The 17,236-nt window shown below is 39.4% G+C and overlaps 1 protein-coding gene across 5 annotated transcripts; it reads right to left on the minus strand.

The window, feature by feature from the left end:
- Positions 1–2,648: 2,648 nt before the first annotated feature.
- LOC115673981 (glutathione S-transferase DHAR3, chloroplastic) lies at positions 2,649–8,166 on the minus strand. 5 transcript variants are annotated; one of them, XM_030596246.2, is made up of 8 exons: positions 8,016–8,144; positions 7,894–7,935; positions 6,920–7,195; positions 5,895–5,985; positions 5,614–5,757; positions 4,749–4,866; positions 3,459–3,599; positions 2,649–3,057 (listed from the first exon to the last, which is right to left on the minus strand). In XM_030596246.2, exons 3-8 carry the CDS (start codon positions 7,143–7,145, stop codon positions 2,971–2,973), a joined length of 807 nt encoding a protein of 268 aa, XP_030452106.1. In that variant the 5' UTR covers positions 7,146–7,195; positions 7,894–7,935; positions 8,016–8,144; the 3' UTR covers positions 2,649–2,970. The 5 variants fall into 5 exon arrangements, with proteins under 5 accessions (XP_030452106.1, XP_056176133.1, XP_030452105.1 ...); XM_056320158.1 differs by having other exon boundaries at positions 6,920–7,191; positions 7,890–7,935; positions 8,016–8,143; XM_030596245.2 differs by having other exon boundaries at positions 7,894–7,943; positions 8,016–8,135.
- Between the last annotated feature and the right edge of the window lie 9,070 nt (positions 8,167–17,236).

Genomic DNA, 17,236 nt, shown 5'->3' on the forward strand with positions numbered 1-17,236 from the left:
TTTCCCCTTTCCTGTATATTGGTAGTCATAAGGAGTAGAAAGCGGGCTAATTCAATTCTGGCTCGAACTTTTTTTTGTCTGAATAAAAAGCGCTGACTTTTACTCTAGTTCCAAATATGGCCCCTGTAATATGAAATTTCCAAATTGTTTAGGTCAAATTTGGGATTTAAGTTGAAGTTGGTGATTTTTTATGAGACAAAAAAAGTTCGGCCAAGAATTGTCACTTAAGGTAAAGTTTGTGCCTTTTTTTTTAATTAGAAGCAAAGGAAGACTTTTCGTGGAGATGATTCCCATGAAGATGGGCAGCATGGATTGGGCGAAGTATCAATGAAGCGCTCTAAATTCAATGTAAATCTAAGTATGTCTCCCATTTTTAGTCGTTTGATAGCTTGAGTTCATGGATATGATCTAGAGATATGGTGAAGTGATTAATGATACTCATTTGTGATGGAAAAACAAATCAAGTACTCTGAAGAACTTTGGCGCTCGATTGGCTTTTTTTTTTTTTTTTGGTAAAGTAAGATGTATTTATACTTTTAACGCACCAAGTACAAAGAAAGGACATTGTACTCAAAAACCTCGTACCTTAGGGAACAAGGATGGTGTTCTCACGGGTACAAGGTGTACAATTGAGAAAAGAAAAAAGCCGCGAGGGTGGAACAAGGAGGCCGAACACTCCGGCGAAAGCCAGCTATACAACTGCTAAGCAAATACTAGGAATCAAAAATAGAGGCAGAGATGCCCCAGTTTGCTTGAACTCTCCGGTTGCGGGGACTATCTTCGACGGGTTTAAAGGATAAACCTCTATCTCTCGTCACCTTAATAAGATGGTTGCGGATGGCCGGTATAAAAAGTGGTTTGCTCCTAAAAAGGATATCATTTCTTACCGTCCAAATAATGTGGCATAAGGCACTTAGGGAGCAGCGAGCAATGCGTTGGTGGAAGCTATGGCCACCAATGACCCGTATAGCCCATCGGAGGTTGTTAAGCCACGGTTTATTGCGCCAGGAAAGATTGCATTTGGAAGCCCAAAAGCTAGCAAGGGAGCCCGTGATATTACAGTCGAAAAAGAGGTGATCGGTGGGATCCGGTCTGTAGCGGCAAAAAGCACAGGACCCTTCGTCGATCCTATGGTGCCTCAATAAATATTCCTGCGTAAGAAGCCTATTCAGAGTAGTGATCCATAACAGAAACCCGTATCTGGAGGCGATGGAAGGATCCCAGATGAATGAACTCCATTTAACTTTCTGGCCCTTGATCCTTATGGATTCCCACGCCTTGGCAGAAGAAAAGTCGCCGGAGGGATGTCCCTGCCAAGAGATACTATCGCTAACTCCCGGTTGAAGAGAACCAGTAGGCAGCCAGGAGCGAAGTGTGTCTAGGACCGAAGACTGGGGCCAATCGGATGAGAAAAAATCACTAACCGTAGAGCTTCGCGGAATCCCGGAGTTGTAAATATCCCTGTCCGTGAATAATTTGTAAAGAGGACCCCTAGGGTGCCAATTATCAAACCAAAAGGAGGTGATAACTCCGTTACCAGGCTTTCATTTCTCTGTTTTATGAAAAATAAAATCAGTACATTTTGCCGATCGGCGCGGCCGACATCTCTTGGAATCTTTTTCATCGCATCCTATGATTAGTCCAGGATCCTTTCGTACATTCGATTAGATACCAATAAGTAACTGCATAAATACATTATGATCTCCAGATGTGACGCTCTATCGATGAATAATAAGAACAACGGATCTTTCTTGATCAATCTCCTCGTCCTCGTTCTTTGAGAATCAGAAAGGTGGACACAAAGATCAGAAAAAACCTTGTAAGAAACTTACTTCATCGTCCTCGTATGGACCATTTCAGAAGAACCACTTCTACTACTGCGCGAAGCTTCCCATCTTCGGGGTGTGGAATCCGTGAATAGAAGAAGTGAGGTAATCGCATACCTTGACAATGACAGACGATGGACCATGGGGGATCACGGTCTTGCTGTAAGAACAGAACACCACGCTATATGAATCTACAAGACAGATTGAGATAGCCGTGAAGAAATTTTGTCGAAGGGACCAGCCATGACTGTGTCGTTTCCGGTGACAGGGGATGTCGGAGATCTACCGTCGAGAGTCACGAAGCCCAAATTGCAAAACTTAGTGTTTTGGGCTTAATTTTAAGGCTTCACTTTGACACTGCGTCAAAAAGTTCTCTGGTCCTTCTCAAATAACCAAAGTGCAAGACTGTGAAGAAGTTCTCTATCTTTATGTTCGCTTTTGGCAACACCGAGTTCCGCCGAAGCATACCATGTAAAAGATGGAATTCGATTAGCTATGCCGAGTTCCGGCCCAAGATGAAACAATCCCTTTTCCAAGGAGTGTTCAACCCCGTATGATTTTGCACATTGGAAAAGTAGGTTGTACTATCTGGATCCTAACATATGTTAAGCAGATGATGATGCTTCTGGTAAAGTGTATCGTCTCTCTGTCGAGCCAAACAGAAATCCTGTGTTTGTATGAACTGGGGACTGTTTTTTTTTTTCTTTTTCACGAGAATAGGTGATTTAACAAGTGTAGATGGCAATGTCAATTGGCAGGTGTGATCCTAAACAGACGAATTGTGTTAACACGACGACAAACCCGTATGGTTGGAAAGACAAATGACGGGAAATGAGGAGATTTACAAATAGAATAGCCTGCTTTACATGGCAACAAGCCGATACAGTGCCACCTCAAGCCTCGTACAATACAATGCTTGTGATGCACCATAAGTAAACTCCTGCTAAAAGAGTCATTGATGAATTACAAGTCCATCGCCATATCAAGACAGCAAAAAGTAGAATTGCCGATTCTATCAATTAACTCCGCCGGTAAAACCATGACAAATCCGTCCACTGATCATTGTAGTTTGCAAAGTCTACTAGGGTAAGGTATGTACACATACGAAATCACCAGCAATGGCATAAAGCGCCGGGAGACATGTTTAGCCCATGACTTTCGGACGCCATCCTGCTACGACGTCCTCCTTAAGCGCTCGTGTTTTGACGAAAGAATCTCTTGAAAAGACACTCTGGGTGTGAGGAACAGAGCGTTATTAGAATAAGGCAATAGTCTAAAAGGAAATATAGGCCGATCAACTGCCTAATAAGTTCTACCAAAAGAGAGCCCAATTAGCAAGCATTTTCTAAGTCTGCTAAATGTGACAAAATATCATTGTAATAAAGATTGTGAAATTTTAAAGAATTTCAATGAATTATTGCTGCAATCAAAACAGGTCTAGATAAAGCAGCATATATAGGATTTTGGGTAAAATGATCAGGCAGCAAGCAGAGGTGAAAGAGACAATAATAGCAATATCGGCAGAATCATCATCTCCGGACATCAATCGATATTGAGCACTAGCTTTTCACGCTGATTCAATTTGTTACAGTCGAGTAGCAGTCATACTAATGGAAGACCGATTTCAGTTACCTGCATGTAAGACTTCACATAAGGTAGAGAGTCCGGCACCGCCCAATTCTTATAATGACCCAAAGCAATCTCCACGTGGTATAACTTTGGCCCTAAGGACAAGTCTGCTGCAGAAATCTCCTTCCCATTGATAAAAGGGCCCTAGAGGATAGGAAGAAATTGAATTAACAATGACAAGTTAGCAGGAATTAGGAAACAATATTATGTGAATGCCCTGCAGCTCATTAACAAGCCGTGAAAGACTTTCAAGTGCTATGTAGTGTGTCACCACGCTGTTCAATATCTAATTTAACCTGTCCCTGTCCATTGTTTATCATGGCGTTCATCAGAAGCTAAACTGCCGCTACAGCTAGTTCATGCACCATCATTTCTGTTCCCTGCTACCATAATACTCTGTTACTTCTACGATTGTACTTATGCAGCACTTATCTACAGCTGGTCTATCTCTAGTTAGTTTTTTACTGTGGTTTTGACAGATCAAAATCTATGTAATGATTTGGTTAGCATATGCACTAAAAACGTCAGGCCTCAATGTAGTTTTATCACAGGTTAAAAGGATAGAAATTGATTCTTCCACTCCTACACTTAGCAAATTTGGCTCAGTCTATAGAAAAATGCTAATAGCCTACAGGCTTTATGAAACGCTCTGATTTTCCCTCTTTTCTCTCTATTTTTTAATCTTTTGGCCACATGAAAAACTCTGAAACCCGATAATAAACCTCTAGAGAGGAATTTATCTATTGCTGATAACGCTGCCCCCACTTTCTTAGGTGCTTTCTACCTATTGCCTATATCAGCCAAATTCTACATTGATTATTTTACTATTACTGAGGTTCAAGTGCAACGTTAACTTTAACTAAGATATTAATTATACTGCTCATGACAGTTCCCCAAACTAAGAATCCAGTACTTGTTTTTGCTTTTTTTGTTGGCCAACAAGCATCTGGTACTTGTTCAATCGATTGTTTGTTGCAATAAGGACGTAAACCATACGATCGGCAACAGTCATATGCCCAACTCCTCCTAAGACACATCATAATGTTCATACAAATTCACACTTGGTTAATGTAAAATCTATATAATGAAACAACTAACAAGAGAAGCAATCCTATTCAGAGGCCTGGTCTTTGTAATCAGTCCATCATATATAAAAAGGAAGATATCAATACCAGGCAGCAAGCAATGTTTTTAAAAGGTAAGAGCAAATATTGCTGCCAGTTCAGATAGGCCTTCGATAACATCTGTGCAGTAAAAGTTGAGTGCCTACAACAGAGTCAAAGGAGGACTTACATTTTCTTTGATATGATCATTGATAGAACTGAGCTCATTAAGGAGTGCCTGCTCAGTGCCATCAGCAGAATCTTTGCTCTTGAGAAAACCAATAAATGTTGAAAATATTTTCGACCCACTACACAGAAGAAATACATCATATAGCTTATTTCATCACCTTTAATTTACTAAAAATATCATATCCTACAGTTGATTTCCGTTGCCATTCTTGGAGAATTCAAGCCAGGTGGTATTGGCAATATAGTAGACTGTATCCAAGAGCTAATAAAAACACATGCAGCAGATCGGTAATGAATCAGAGTAATAAAAACAAAACATAATGAAGTCATGGTGATTGCTAAATCAAATGAAGAAGAAAAGAGAATAGCATTAAATTTACTGAATGACCTTGAATGACAGTGACAGCTGGAAACCATTGAATTTTTTAGCAGGAAAAGCTGAGACAGGTTTCTTGCCTCCAGATGCTCAGATCCATGGTACTACCAAATTAAATATATCAAAGGCCGAAAAGCATATTTGAGTCTGAATGATGGTTCGATTAGAAATTTCAACTCACAAAACTTGACATATTTCGTCAATAATATCAAACGGCTAGCTGTTTATTGTTATCGGGTGAGCATATCTTTTTTGGTGTTGCAATTGGGATGGATAGCAAATGCACAACCGCATGCAGTAAAGAGAAACATGTCATGAGAAAACACCACTAAACTCGATGAACAGATTGATCCACCCAACAGAAAAAAACAGAATGGAAACAACATACAGCATCATATAAAAGTAGTACTTATATCATCAGAAATAATCAATAAGATGATTATTCTGCAAAGAAAAGCACAACAACATGATAATAGTAATGTGATAATACATTGAAGCCTTCTCAGCTGGGGTCTTCAATGGTGGATCAGGGTACTTTTCTTCCAGGGATTGCGTGATGACATCTGAATCTGCAACCCAGTTCTCATCAAGTTTTACCACTGGAACTTTACCTTCTGCATTGATTTTCAAAAACCTACACACGAGATGTAAGTATATGAAAAATTGTACTAGCTGATAGAACTACTTGGGAACAAACTAAAGAGGCATCCAAAAACAAATGCTTGAAATTAAGAAGCACAGATATCAAGCCGAGAAGTAACCACAAATTACCATTCTGGTTTGTTACCCAAATCCACCAATTTGAGGTCATAAGGAAGATGCTTTTCCTCCATGGTCAGTAGTACCCTCTGACAAAAAGGACCTGAAGAGGGAATTTGAGGGAGCCAATAATTAGTTTCGTATGCAGACTAACTCCAACCAGTATGCCACATATAACACATTTCATGCATGATGACCGAAAGACAGGTGTATATAACTCACAAATTACGGATATCATTTGGAATGGTGCTTAGATTAATACCAGGCAACCACAATATCATGCTATCATCTTCGCTTATGTGCTAAATGCAGGTCACGAAAAAGTTACATGGATGTAAGTAAAAGTAAATAGTTTGAATGTCTCTTCCAAGTGTTATGTGAGAGCCTACAGTCTAAATCCCGGTGAGTAACTTAAGACAACAAAGTAAAAATAATAATAATTAGAAAGGAAAGGTGACCACTTCTCCTTTTTCTTTTTCTCAAAATGACCTCGATTCACAACAACTACTGCACAATAGATTGGCACGTCATAGACAACTTCCACTCAACTTATCTCATTCAATCATCTGGGCAAATATGAATATTTCTACTAAACAATTCCAAATGCAGAAGAATATTGGAATCTCCAAGATGCACTTAACAGCTTCCCATTCATATAACAGTACTTTTATGAATGCTGCCCCCTTCATGAATCAACTAATACAGAGCAAGCATATTAAGCAATACAAATATAGCTTAGAAAGATATTAGAGAACCCATGTAACGGGATAATATCAGGAACTATCAGCTTTCTCCAGCAGCAAGGAAAAGGAAAACACAAATTTCTTCTCTTTTTTCCCTTTGGCTACTCAAGGACACATATCTATAAGAAGCATGACAATTTACTCCCAATATGCAATTTCATACAATGTGGCTACTCTTGTTATACACTCTGTTTAGACAATTCCATTAATGTCCATCACTTTGGCTCACTCTCCCCATGATCAAACAGAGCATGAGCAACAATTAGAGGTAAAAGGGGAGGAAGCATAACTCACAGTCACCCAACTTGTTAGGAATGGTTACAGAAGCCTTAGCGCAGACTTCTAGAGGGTTCAAGGCGGATGATTTCGCCATTACACACAGTCTTCTTTGGGAGCAACCATTGCGCTGTTTGAAGTTGTTAGGTAGAATTGTGTAGCTTGGGAGGCGGAGACCGAAACCCAGGTTTTTTATCGTCAAAGAGAGGACAGAGGCTGTAGGTGTTATTTTTGCGGTCGACATCTGATATTCGCTTCCGGTTGCGTCCAAGAGATGAGAATTTCTGCAGCTACCTGTCAATATATGCAAAGTTGTAACTATCAAAAGCACAAAATCAAACGGAATAATCAATTCTATACTGCAAGAAGCATGGTGTCCCTTCCCCCTTCATCTAAGAGGTAGAAAAAACTGAAAACTCTCTCTCTCCTTCTCCATTTCCATTGCACAGAACCTTAATCTCTTCACATTCCTCTCCCTTTCAAAGTTTTTTTCCCCCCAACATGAACATTCCCTCATCATTAAAATCGACAGTTTTACATTCCCCTTCCATCTTTTGTCAACTCATATCTAGCTCGATGAAGTAATTACTCCTCTACTAACTATTAACTCCATTTTTGGATAAAGCACATTGCGAAAGACAATGGGTCCGAGGCATTTATCCAATTCAGCTTCCACCCACACTCAAAACCCGTGAATCGAATGGCATTTCTTTCCTTTTCTTCTCCTTTATCCCCTTTCTGGGTGGGCAACAGCAGCTTCCATGACCAAGCTACGACAACACAATTGGACCGAAAAGCAAAAGCAAAGAGAGACAATCCTCTAAAAAGAAGAAGAAAAAAAACCCCCACTTCAACAACCCAAAAAGCTAGCGGAAGAAACGAACGAAAACAACAACGTTCCAGCGCGAACCCATCTACATTTCGACACGACACGGTGATATCAGCGGCGGTGGCATTGCAATAATGTCATCGTAGAGAAGTGGGCAACTCACAGAACGATGATTACTCGGGGCTCTGCGAACGGTGCGCTAATTCTGCAGAGCTGACGAGATAAAAAAAAAAGTATGAGATGGCGAAGACGAAGCAGGAGGAGTTCAGGCGCGAGCAAACCGACCAAGCCTGTGCAGAGAGGAGAGGCGCGAGGCTGGCGAGGACGCACGCGAATATCTGCAAAGCGCCCCTGCGATGTGGGACGACAAATTCGGAGCCACATACGCAGCCGTCGCTTTATCGGGTCGTGGGTGAAGGAAGGAACCGGAAGAAAGACAACGAGGACAGCATCGGGAAGCATCTCCTCTTTTTTCTCTCCCTTTCTTCTTCTTCTTTTTTTTTTCTGAATTAATGCCACGTCGAAAAAATTTGTTTACTTCAAATTAATTTGGCTTAATATCACGAAAAATCTCAAATTGGTATACTTGTGATAATTTTATCCCAAACTGATACACTTGTGACAATTTTACCCCGCGTTAGTTTCCGTTAAATTTTACTATTAAATTATTTTGTTAAATGACGTGCGGTAGTTGACGGATACACCAGTTTTGGGTTTTACCCTTCATTTATCACAGGTGTACCAGTTTGTGGTTTTTTTGTTTTTGCATTAATCCAATTTAACTGAAACAAACGGAGGGTAAATTTATCATAAATGTACAAGTTTGGGATTTTTTGTGGTCAAATATCACAGGTATACCAGTTTGGGGTTTCTGATGGTCAAAAAAATTAGTTTGGGGTAAATTTGTCACAGATGTATCAGTTTGAGATTTTTCGTGATATTAACCCAATTAATTTTTGCATCCTAAAAATTATAAATCGGTACATTCATGTAACCTCTAGCTAAATCTCAGAGCAAAGTTGGGGCAAAATTGTGGATTTTAGTAGATTTTCAAAATCCGAATGAGCTCTCGGAGCAAAATTAGCGGATTTCACAATCTTGATTCACTTTCGGCTTTTTCTCGAGAAAACGACTATCGTTTGGGATATCCATTTTGTTGAATTACTATGCCAGATCCGCGTCGCACATTCATCATCCGAGTTGTTTAACACGGGTGTTTCCACCTCTGCAATTTGAAAAAAGACATTGGACAAAAGCTAATAGATGTCCGTGTGTACCGGTTTAGGATTTTTGATAATATTAATACTCCGTTTGTTTCGTTGAAAAATGAATTATTTAGAAAACATTTTCCTAAACATGGTCTCTTGTATCGCTTAAAATAATTAGTCAATGGAAAATATTTTCATTATCGATAATAATTTATATCTAATTATTTTCGCCGATGATGAAAATATCTTTCGTCCATTTATTTTTATAAGCGATAACAAGTGATCGCTTTTAAAGAAATATTTTTCAAATCATTAATTTTTCGCGAAACAAACTGAGCCCAAAACTTTTTCTTTTTTCTTTTCTGTCCAATCTATGATAAAATAAAAAATAAAAAGTTGGCGCTCCAGCAGTTGGATGACATCAATGGTAGCAACGTTCATGTTAGGATTAGGATGTCACTGTAATTGGTAATATGTTTTTCAAGCTTTAGAGGTATGGTGGACTTGCAGTTGTAAAGTGCTTGTCAAACACCTTATGAAAGTTAACAGGAACATTTCTCACATCGTATTAGGGCTATAAAGATTATATGCAACATATTTGTTCATTGGTGAAAATTCAATATCGAAGAAGTGGTAAAAAGTATTTCATGTCAAACCACAGCTAAAGAAGTGTGGTCCATTTAACTAAATTTTATTATGAAAATCTACACCTAGACTCTTTCTATTTCGAAGAGTAATTTCTGCTTATTCTTATCATCGATTTAAATTAACTGACCATATTATCGACCTCAAAAGGTTATCGGGACAATTGAGTACATCGACAAACTTATATAATTGTACTTGCGGTGCCTCTAAGGGGAGTCTTTGGCCAACAACAAGATCATCAGCTGATGCAATATCTAACGGGTTTTAGTAAATCATAAAATAATTTCTCAAATCAATTTAGGGTCGTTTGTTTGAAAGAAACAATTTTCAGAAAATTATTCTCTGACTTTCCGGTGCTTGGATTACGGAAAGTCAATTGACCTGGCGTAAATATTTTCCATTGACTAAAAACAATAAGTTAAAATTAGAAGAAAACAAACAGTCCCTTTTGGCAAAAAGGAAAATGGTTTTCAAATATTCTTTTTATCATGAAATTTTCAATAAAACAAACGAACCCCGAGGATGCTTCAATTTCCATTCTTTCCAAAGCCTCTCAAAGGTCGGAGGATGTAGGGCGGATCATTACATGTTAGCTGCGTTTTGGGACTTTCTTAGTGAATGTTCCTTTATGGATGTAGAGAGCAAGGGTTGCGCATTTATATGGGCAAAGAGGCACACATCAAAGAGCGACTTGATAGAGTCATATACAATGTGGAGTGGAGAGTAATGTACCCAAATGCACAAGTTCTTGCCCTTCCTGCGGTTGGCTCGGATCATTATCCCCTATTGCTTTCACTATTAGCAGCAACCACAAAAAGGAAGAGGAAATTCAAGTTTGAAGCATACTGGTTGGAAGATGAAGAATGTAGAAGAGTTGTTCAGTCAATGTGGAGTATACCTGGATTCGAAAATGAGAAACTCCTGAGGAAATTACAAAGAGTATTAGAAGTATTAATGAAGTGGAGCAAAAAGAAGTTCTCAAATGCGAAACGCCAAATTGACTGACTAAAAAGGGAGCTTCAGAAGATCACTAATAGGGGTGAGCATGGTTCCAGGTTCTACCCTGAAACCTGAGAACCTGACCAATGGGAACATATAGGTTCCAGGTTCCAGGTTCCAAGATATGCAGGATAGGTTCTAGGTTCCAAAAATTGGAGAACCTGTTTCGATGGGTAGGTTCTAGGTTCCAGGGAGATGGAACCTGGAACCTAAACCTGTCTTCTCGTGATCATGTGGTGTTTCACGGTATTAGATGATGAGTGTATGATTTGGAACCACTAGTCTGAGTTTTCATTTTATGACTTATTAATGTTTCATATTCTTCGTGTGTCTAAATATAAGTTGTGGTTAGTGGATCATAGCAGTAAGTGGTGGGTATTATAGGTGATGATTTACTGCAATTGTTCAATTAATAATACAGGTGGAACTCAAGTAGACTCTGGAATCAACCCTCGAACCTGTAATAGGGTAAGTTCCAAGTTCCAAAAAATGATGAACTTACTATCATGGGTGGAACCTATATGGAACATGGAATTGCTCACCCCTAATATCGATTCACGCAATGACTTCTCATTTTAGTTATATTTATTTGAACCATAATGCTAGGAAAACTAGTCTTTTGTATTTTCTTTGATGAATGACAAGCTTGTTCAGTATTGTTGCGTTCAATTTTGTTTTGTTTAACTAAAAATGCAATAAATAAAAAAAGAACCTGTTAAACCCTGGAACCTACCCCGGAACCTGTGACATGATAGGTTACAGGCTCCAGGTTCCGATGGATAGGTTTTAGGTTCCAAAAAATGGAGAACCTGTACCCGAGGGTAGGTTCAAAGTTCCGTGTGGAACCTATAAGGAACCCGGAACCACTCACCCCTAATCACGAATGCTCCAACTGTGCACCACAATAGAGAGAAGGTGAAGTTCTTGAACCAACAAATAGATGAACTAGGGAAACAAGAGGAACTGTTTTGAGGAATGAGATCACAGATCAGCTGGTTGCAGTGGGGAGACAAAAACACTAAGTTTTTCCATGCAACCATAGTACAAAGTAGACAAAGAAACAAGATCTCCATGCTGAAATTAATAGATGAGGAATGGTGTCGAGATCCAAAGCAACTACAGGACATGACGGAGCAGTTCTTTAAGTCTCTATACACCACCGATGGCCCAAGAAACTTTCAGCCAGTACTAGAACAGTGTCCTAGCTTAATGGAGGATCAAATGAATTGCAGTCTACTAAGAAGTGTATCAATGGAGGAGGCAAAGGAAGCAACTTTCCAGTTAAGAGCAAAGAAAGCATCGGGACCAGATAGTTTAAATGGGCTATTCTATCAACAACATTGGGACATCATCCAGCACAATGTATTCACTATGGTGAGAACTTTCTTTGACTCTGGCCATCTTGACCCGAACTTGAATAGTACCCATATTGTTCTAATTCCCAAGAAGTCTAACCCAGAAACGCTAGACCAGTTCAGACCCATTAGCTTGTGCAACTTCGACTACAAAATTATCTCCAAGGTCTTGGCAAGTCGCCTAAAACCTTGGCTTCCTAATATGTTAGCGGAAGAGCAAAGCGCTTTTGTTAGCGGCAGACAAATACAAAATAATATCCCAGTTGTTCAAGATGTCTTACATCAGCTAAGAATCAGGAAGAGGAAAAAGAAATTTCAAGCCATCCTCAAGCTGGATATGAAAAAAGCCTATGATCGAGTTGAGTAGGACTTCCTTAAGGCATGCATGGTTAAGATTGGTTTCAGTGCGAGATGGTTTCATGGATTATGCAATGTGTCACCACAGCCTCCCTTAGTGTCAAGTTTAACAAAGAACCCCTTCCTTTCTTTGCGCTATTAAGAGGTCCTCAGCAAGGAGACCCTTTATCCCCTTACTTATTCATAATTGTTGCAAACGTACTCTCCTCACTCATGAAGAAAGCTGTGAATAATGAGAGTGTTAGAGGAATTAGACTCAACAGGTTTTGCCCGACACTTTCCCATCTACTTTTTGCAGACGATTCTATTTTCTTTATAGATGGAAAGGTTGGTGAATGCCAAAACTTAACCTCTATTCTACATCAGTATTGCTTCGCAACAAGTCAGGAAATCGACCTCAACATATCAGGAGTTTTTTTCAGTTCAGGGTGCTCACATCAGCTGAGAAGGAATATGGCCCAAGAATTGCGAGTTCCGAAGATTGACAAAACGGGAAAGTACCTAGGAATCCCCTCCGATTGGGGCCAAACAAAAGAACAGATGTTCGCATGGATTTTGGCAAGAGTAAACATAAAGTTGGAAAGATGAAAAGAAAGTTTTATCTCCAAAGCGGGTAAAGAGATCTTAATAAAAGCAGTGGCACATGCTTTACCACAGTATGCGATGTCCATATTCAAAATCCCAGTGTCCGTTTGCATGGCCATAGAGAGGAAGATAGCTTTATTCTGGTGGAAAACACATGCATCAAAAGCCAGCCTTCATTGGAGAAGATGGGAGATACTGAAGCAAAGAAAAGACAAAGGAGGTTTGGGCTTCAAAGACCTCATCACGTTTAACAAAGCGATACTAGGAACACAAGCCTGGAGAGTCTCTCAAACTTCAGATGCATTATAGTGCAAAGTTCTAAAATGATGTTACTTTCCAAACATCGATTTCTGGCATGCAGTTAAGGGTTCTCGCCCATCATGGGGCTGGCAGAGCCTTCTTATGGGAAAAGATGCCATTTCAAAGGAGGTGAGGTGGAAAGTAGGTAACGGGCAGCATATCAGAATCAAGGAAGATAGATGGCTAGAAATGGGCGAATTAGGAAGACTAAAAAACCAACATGAACCCAACATGGTAGCAGAATTGATTTCCCCAGCAGAACCTCTCTGGAATGAGCAACTTTTACACAACTTGTTCGATGAAGAAGTTGTGAATGAAATCCTAGCTACTCCACTACCATCTACCCCAAAGGAAGACTCGCTAGTGTGGTCACCAAATCGGTCCGGATGTTATTCCATCAAAAGCGGATACAATGAGCTATGAAAGAATGAGACCACACATGGCTTGGGGCAGCCCTTTTCTTCCTACAAAACCCACAATGATCTCTGGAGCAAAATTTAAAGGCTAAAAACACTTCCAAAAGTCAGACTTTTTCTATGGAGCGTCTGCCAAAATGCATTACCTACAAGGGTAAACTTGTTCAAGAGAAGGGTATTAGCTTAACCATTTTGTCCCTTGTGTCGCTGTTGACACCTAATTTTTAGCTCATTTTTTAAATTTTTCAAAAATCTCAAAAATAGGATTAGGAACCTTGGCCAAGCCTAGAAACCTAGTTCTAAACCAAAAATATTTTTTTTAGAATTTTCCTTAATTTTTCCTTAATTTCTTTTAATCAAAACAAAGAAGAAAATCAAGAAAAATAGCAAATAGAATCCAAAAATTCCATAAAAATAGTCATTAGTCTTATTTTAAATCCAATTTCATGAATACATTGTCAATTTTGGAAAATCTCAATCGGGTATATTTTTTTCCCAAAATTGGGCAAAATTAAACCCGAATTGAACCAAAAATGAAATTAAAGTTTTTCTAGTCATTTTTAGGTCATAGTGTCTTCACAACAAATGATTCTGGGACCTTGAATTACATAATGGTCGGTCCAATTGTACAATTTGACATAAAAATAAAAAATTCCCGAAATTTGATTGAAAATCAAGAATTTTGAACCCAAATTGGGAATCGTGCCCAATATGAAATTGTCGAAATGTGAGACCATCATTTCTAGGGTTAATGAGATGTGGGTAATTCAATTTTGGCTTCAATTTTACCTAATCAGGTCATTAGGATATCGAATTGAGCAAAACCCTATTAACCCGAGTACAAAAATGAGAAAATCTTGGGCTCAATTACAATAAAAATTGGGAAAAATTATATATTTTGGTTCGAAATATGATGGGGAATTCAATTTTGGGGTTTAATTTGAAAAAATAGGTTGAAATTGAGTCCAATTTGAGTATTTACTCAAAACTGGGTCTGCCGGGTCGGTCGGGTCAACCCGACCCGACCTGGGTAAGTTGTCTTCTTCGCCCGACTCAGCCCGAAGCACAATAAACCCAGAAAACCGAATTAAACCCACCACTTCACCGATCATTTCCAGTTATTTTGGCACATTTTAATCGATTGTGCTAGCTGGAAAATGTCCAGCTGGCACCAATTAACCACCCCAACCGATCGAAATCCGGTTCCAACAAGTTTTGAGCGGGAAATTAATCAACAAAAAAACGAAAAAAATTGACGGAAGAAGGGGAGAATGTGTTCGACGAATGACGGAGAGAGATTAGAGAGAGAAAGAGCGAGAAAGAGAGAGAGAGAGTTCGAGAGACGTGTAGAGGGTTCGAGGACCGAGTGATCAGCGTTTTCTCCGATGAGAAAACGCCGGCAAATCGGCTCCGATCGTGATCCTCCACATCCGGTGAGCCAGAGACGAAGCTTATCACGAAGGCCTGAAAACGAGCCTCGACCGGCGAGTCCAGAGCCTCTCCGGCGAGTCCGAAATCATCTTCTTGAAGCTCAGTTGTCAAGGAAGAATTCTACAATCGCCAATTTTTCCAAAAACCTCGTCCAATCCTTCAACGAAGAAGGTAAACTTTGGTTCTCACCACGGTTTACCAGAATTTTCAGATTATAATCAGAATGTAATCTTGCAAATCAGATGATTTTTGTTGCGATTATGAGCTTATTGATGCATAAAACTTGCTTCTGACCACGATTTACATTGTGTTATTGCATTTGGGGTGATAAACGTGCATAAAATCTTCTCGACCTCCATTAAAACCCCTCGCCGGAGCTTGAAGGTCCTCGCCGGAGCATCCCGTGGCCATAGGCCGTTCAAGTTAGCTTCTATGAACTTTGTTTGTTGATTTTCTAGTCTTTAGACTCGTGTTAGATGGCTAGGGCGATGTAGATTGATGGTTTAAGTTCTGAAAATGTTGATCTTAGCTAATGGTGGTTTCAGTTTAGGTTAACGTTTTTTAGCTCGATTTTCGCCGGCCGGCGGAGGTCCGGCGGCATGTCGATTAGGCTAAATCGATAGATGGTATCATGAGGTTTACACAGAATCAAAAATCAGCTCCGGAAGGTCGTCGGATTTCGATCCGAAGTCGCGGCCTTGATAATCAAAAATCCAGAATTGTGCATGCAAGGTGTTCGGCGTAATGCCAAAGAGAAAAATGGCAAAACGGCGCCGTTTTTGGCGTCGTGCTCGCCAGAGGAGGTGATCGGCGCCGGCGTCGGTGCCGGCCAATTCGGTCTCGGCCGAACCGGTCTGAACCGGGCCGGTCCGATTCATTTTCCCGGCTGGAATTTTTTTTAAAAAAAAAATCTAAAAAATTCAAAAAAACAATAAAAAAATTCAAATAAAAAAAACAATAAAAAAATTAGAAAATTCATAAAAATTCAAAAATTTCAGAAAATTCATAAAAAAAATTTGAAAAATTCAGAAAATTCATAAAAATTCAGAAAGTAAAAATCAAAAAAATCAAAAAAATCGAAAAATTCAGAAAAATCAAAAAAAAATTTGAAAAATTGGAAAATTCATAAAAATTTTCTGAAAATCATAAAAAATCAATTCTTGGTTTAAAAATTTTTCCGAAAAAAAAAATTCAAAAATTTTGAAAATCCATAGAATGATTCAAAATCATCGTGGCCAGCCATAAAAAGTGAAATTTGAATTTTCGGAAGTGCCCAAGTGGCATTTTTGAAAAATTCCAAATTTAGGGGTTATAACCTCTAAAAAACCCTAAAACCCTAAAAATGTGTGAATCATGAAATGAACAAGCTTTTAGAGCTTCATTAACGTTTGGGGTGTTTTGATTGATTTTTATTTTAGAGACCACTTAGGATTGATTGATTTGATTGATTTTGATTGTGCATTAAATACTTGTTTGGTCCTTCCTGCAATTAGAACGGATAGGATTAGTGGGTAAGCCTCGGAAATTCGCATGACACGTTAGACATCATATCGTTCTTAGGTACCGAAAGGGCGTTAGGGATCTCAATTTGGGATCAATAACGTAACCAAGTCCTCGTACTCAGAATCTCTGATTCGTAGGATCGGGGTATTTCTCCCGTATCTTGATTAGGTTTCTAGTCTACCTACCAATAATGACTAGTGGCGACTCCAAAATCACAAATTTAGAAATTACCTTCCACTGTCACGTGAGGTATGATCTGGGAGAGACCCTTATACGGAAATACCTCCTTAGCGCGCAAATCCCGAAAAAACCCCAAAAAGCGCGGCGCGACAGTTGCAAAAAGCCCGAGACAGTCGAGCATCTATTCCTCCTCTGTGACAAGACAAAGCAGGTTTGGTCAAATCTCGAATTCAACATCCACTTTTCTCACCAAGTCACTAAATTTGAGGAGTGGTTGCTAAAACTACAATGATATGACCCAGAAGAACATATCGTTCGAGATCATCACGGTCACCCTCTGGAAAATCTGGTTAGCACGTAACTCCCTTGTCTTCCAATATGAGCAGACGGACCCAATCAGCATAATCGACTCAGCTCTAGATATGCATTGCAATTACGCAAAGTGGAATAGAAGCAACTTAAAGCGCGAAGTAGTATCGCTGAACTTACGGCCAATATGGAAACCACTAGACCATGATTTGCTGAAG

Source organism: Syzygium oleosum, unplaced genomic scaffold, assembly GCF_021117445.2.
Source record: "Syzygium oleosum isolate NSW1041296 unplaced genomic scaffold, Sole_v2.1 Sole_v2.19, whole genome shotgun sequence".
NCBI lineage: Eukaryota > Viridiplantae > Streptophyta > Magnoliopsida > Myrtales > Myrtaceae > Syzygium > Syzygium oleosum.

Excerpts from the sequence above, each read along its gene's own strand:
- LOC115673981 (XM_056320156.1), bottom strand. Across the intron at positions 3,600-4,748 it reads ATGATCATATCAAAGAAAAT|GGCCCTTTTATCAATGGGAA; the intron begins GTAAGTCCTCCT and ends CCTATCCTCTAG. Across the intron at positions 3,058-3,458 it reads ATGTGAAGTCTTACATGCAG|AGTGTCTTTTCAAGAGATTC; the intron begins GTAACTGAAATC and ends CCTCACACCCAG.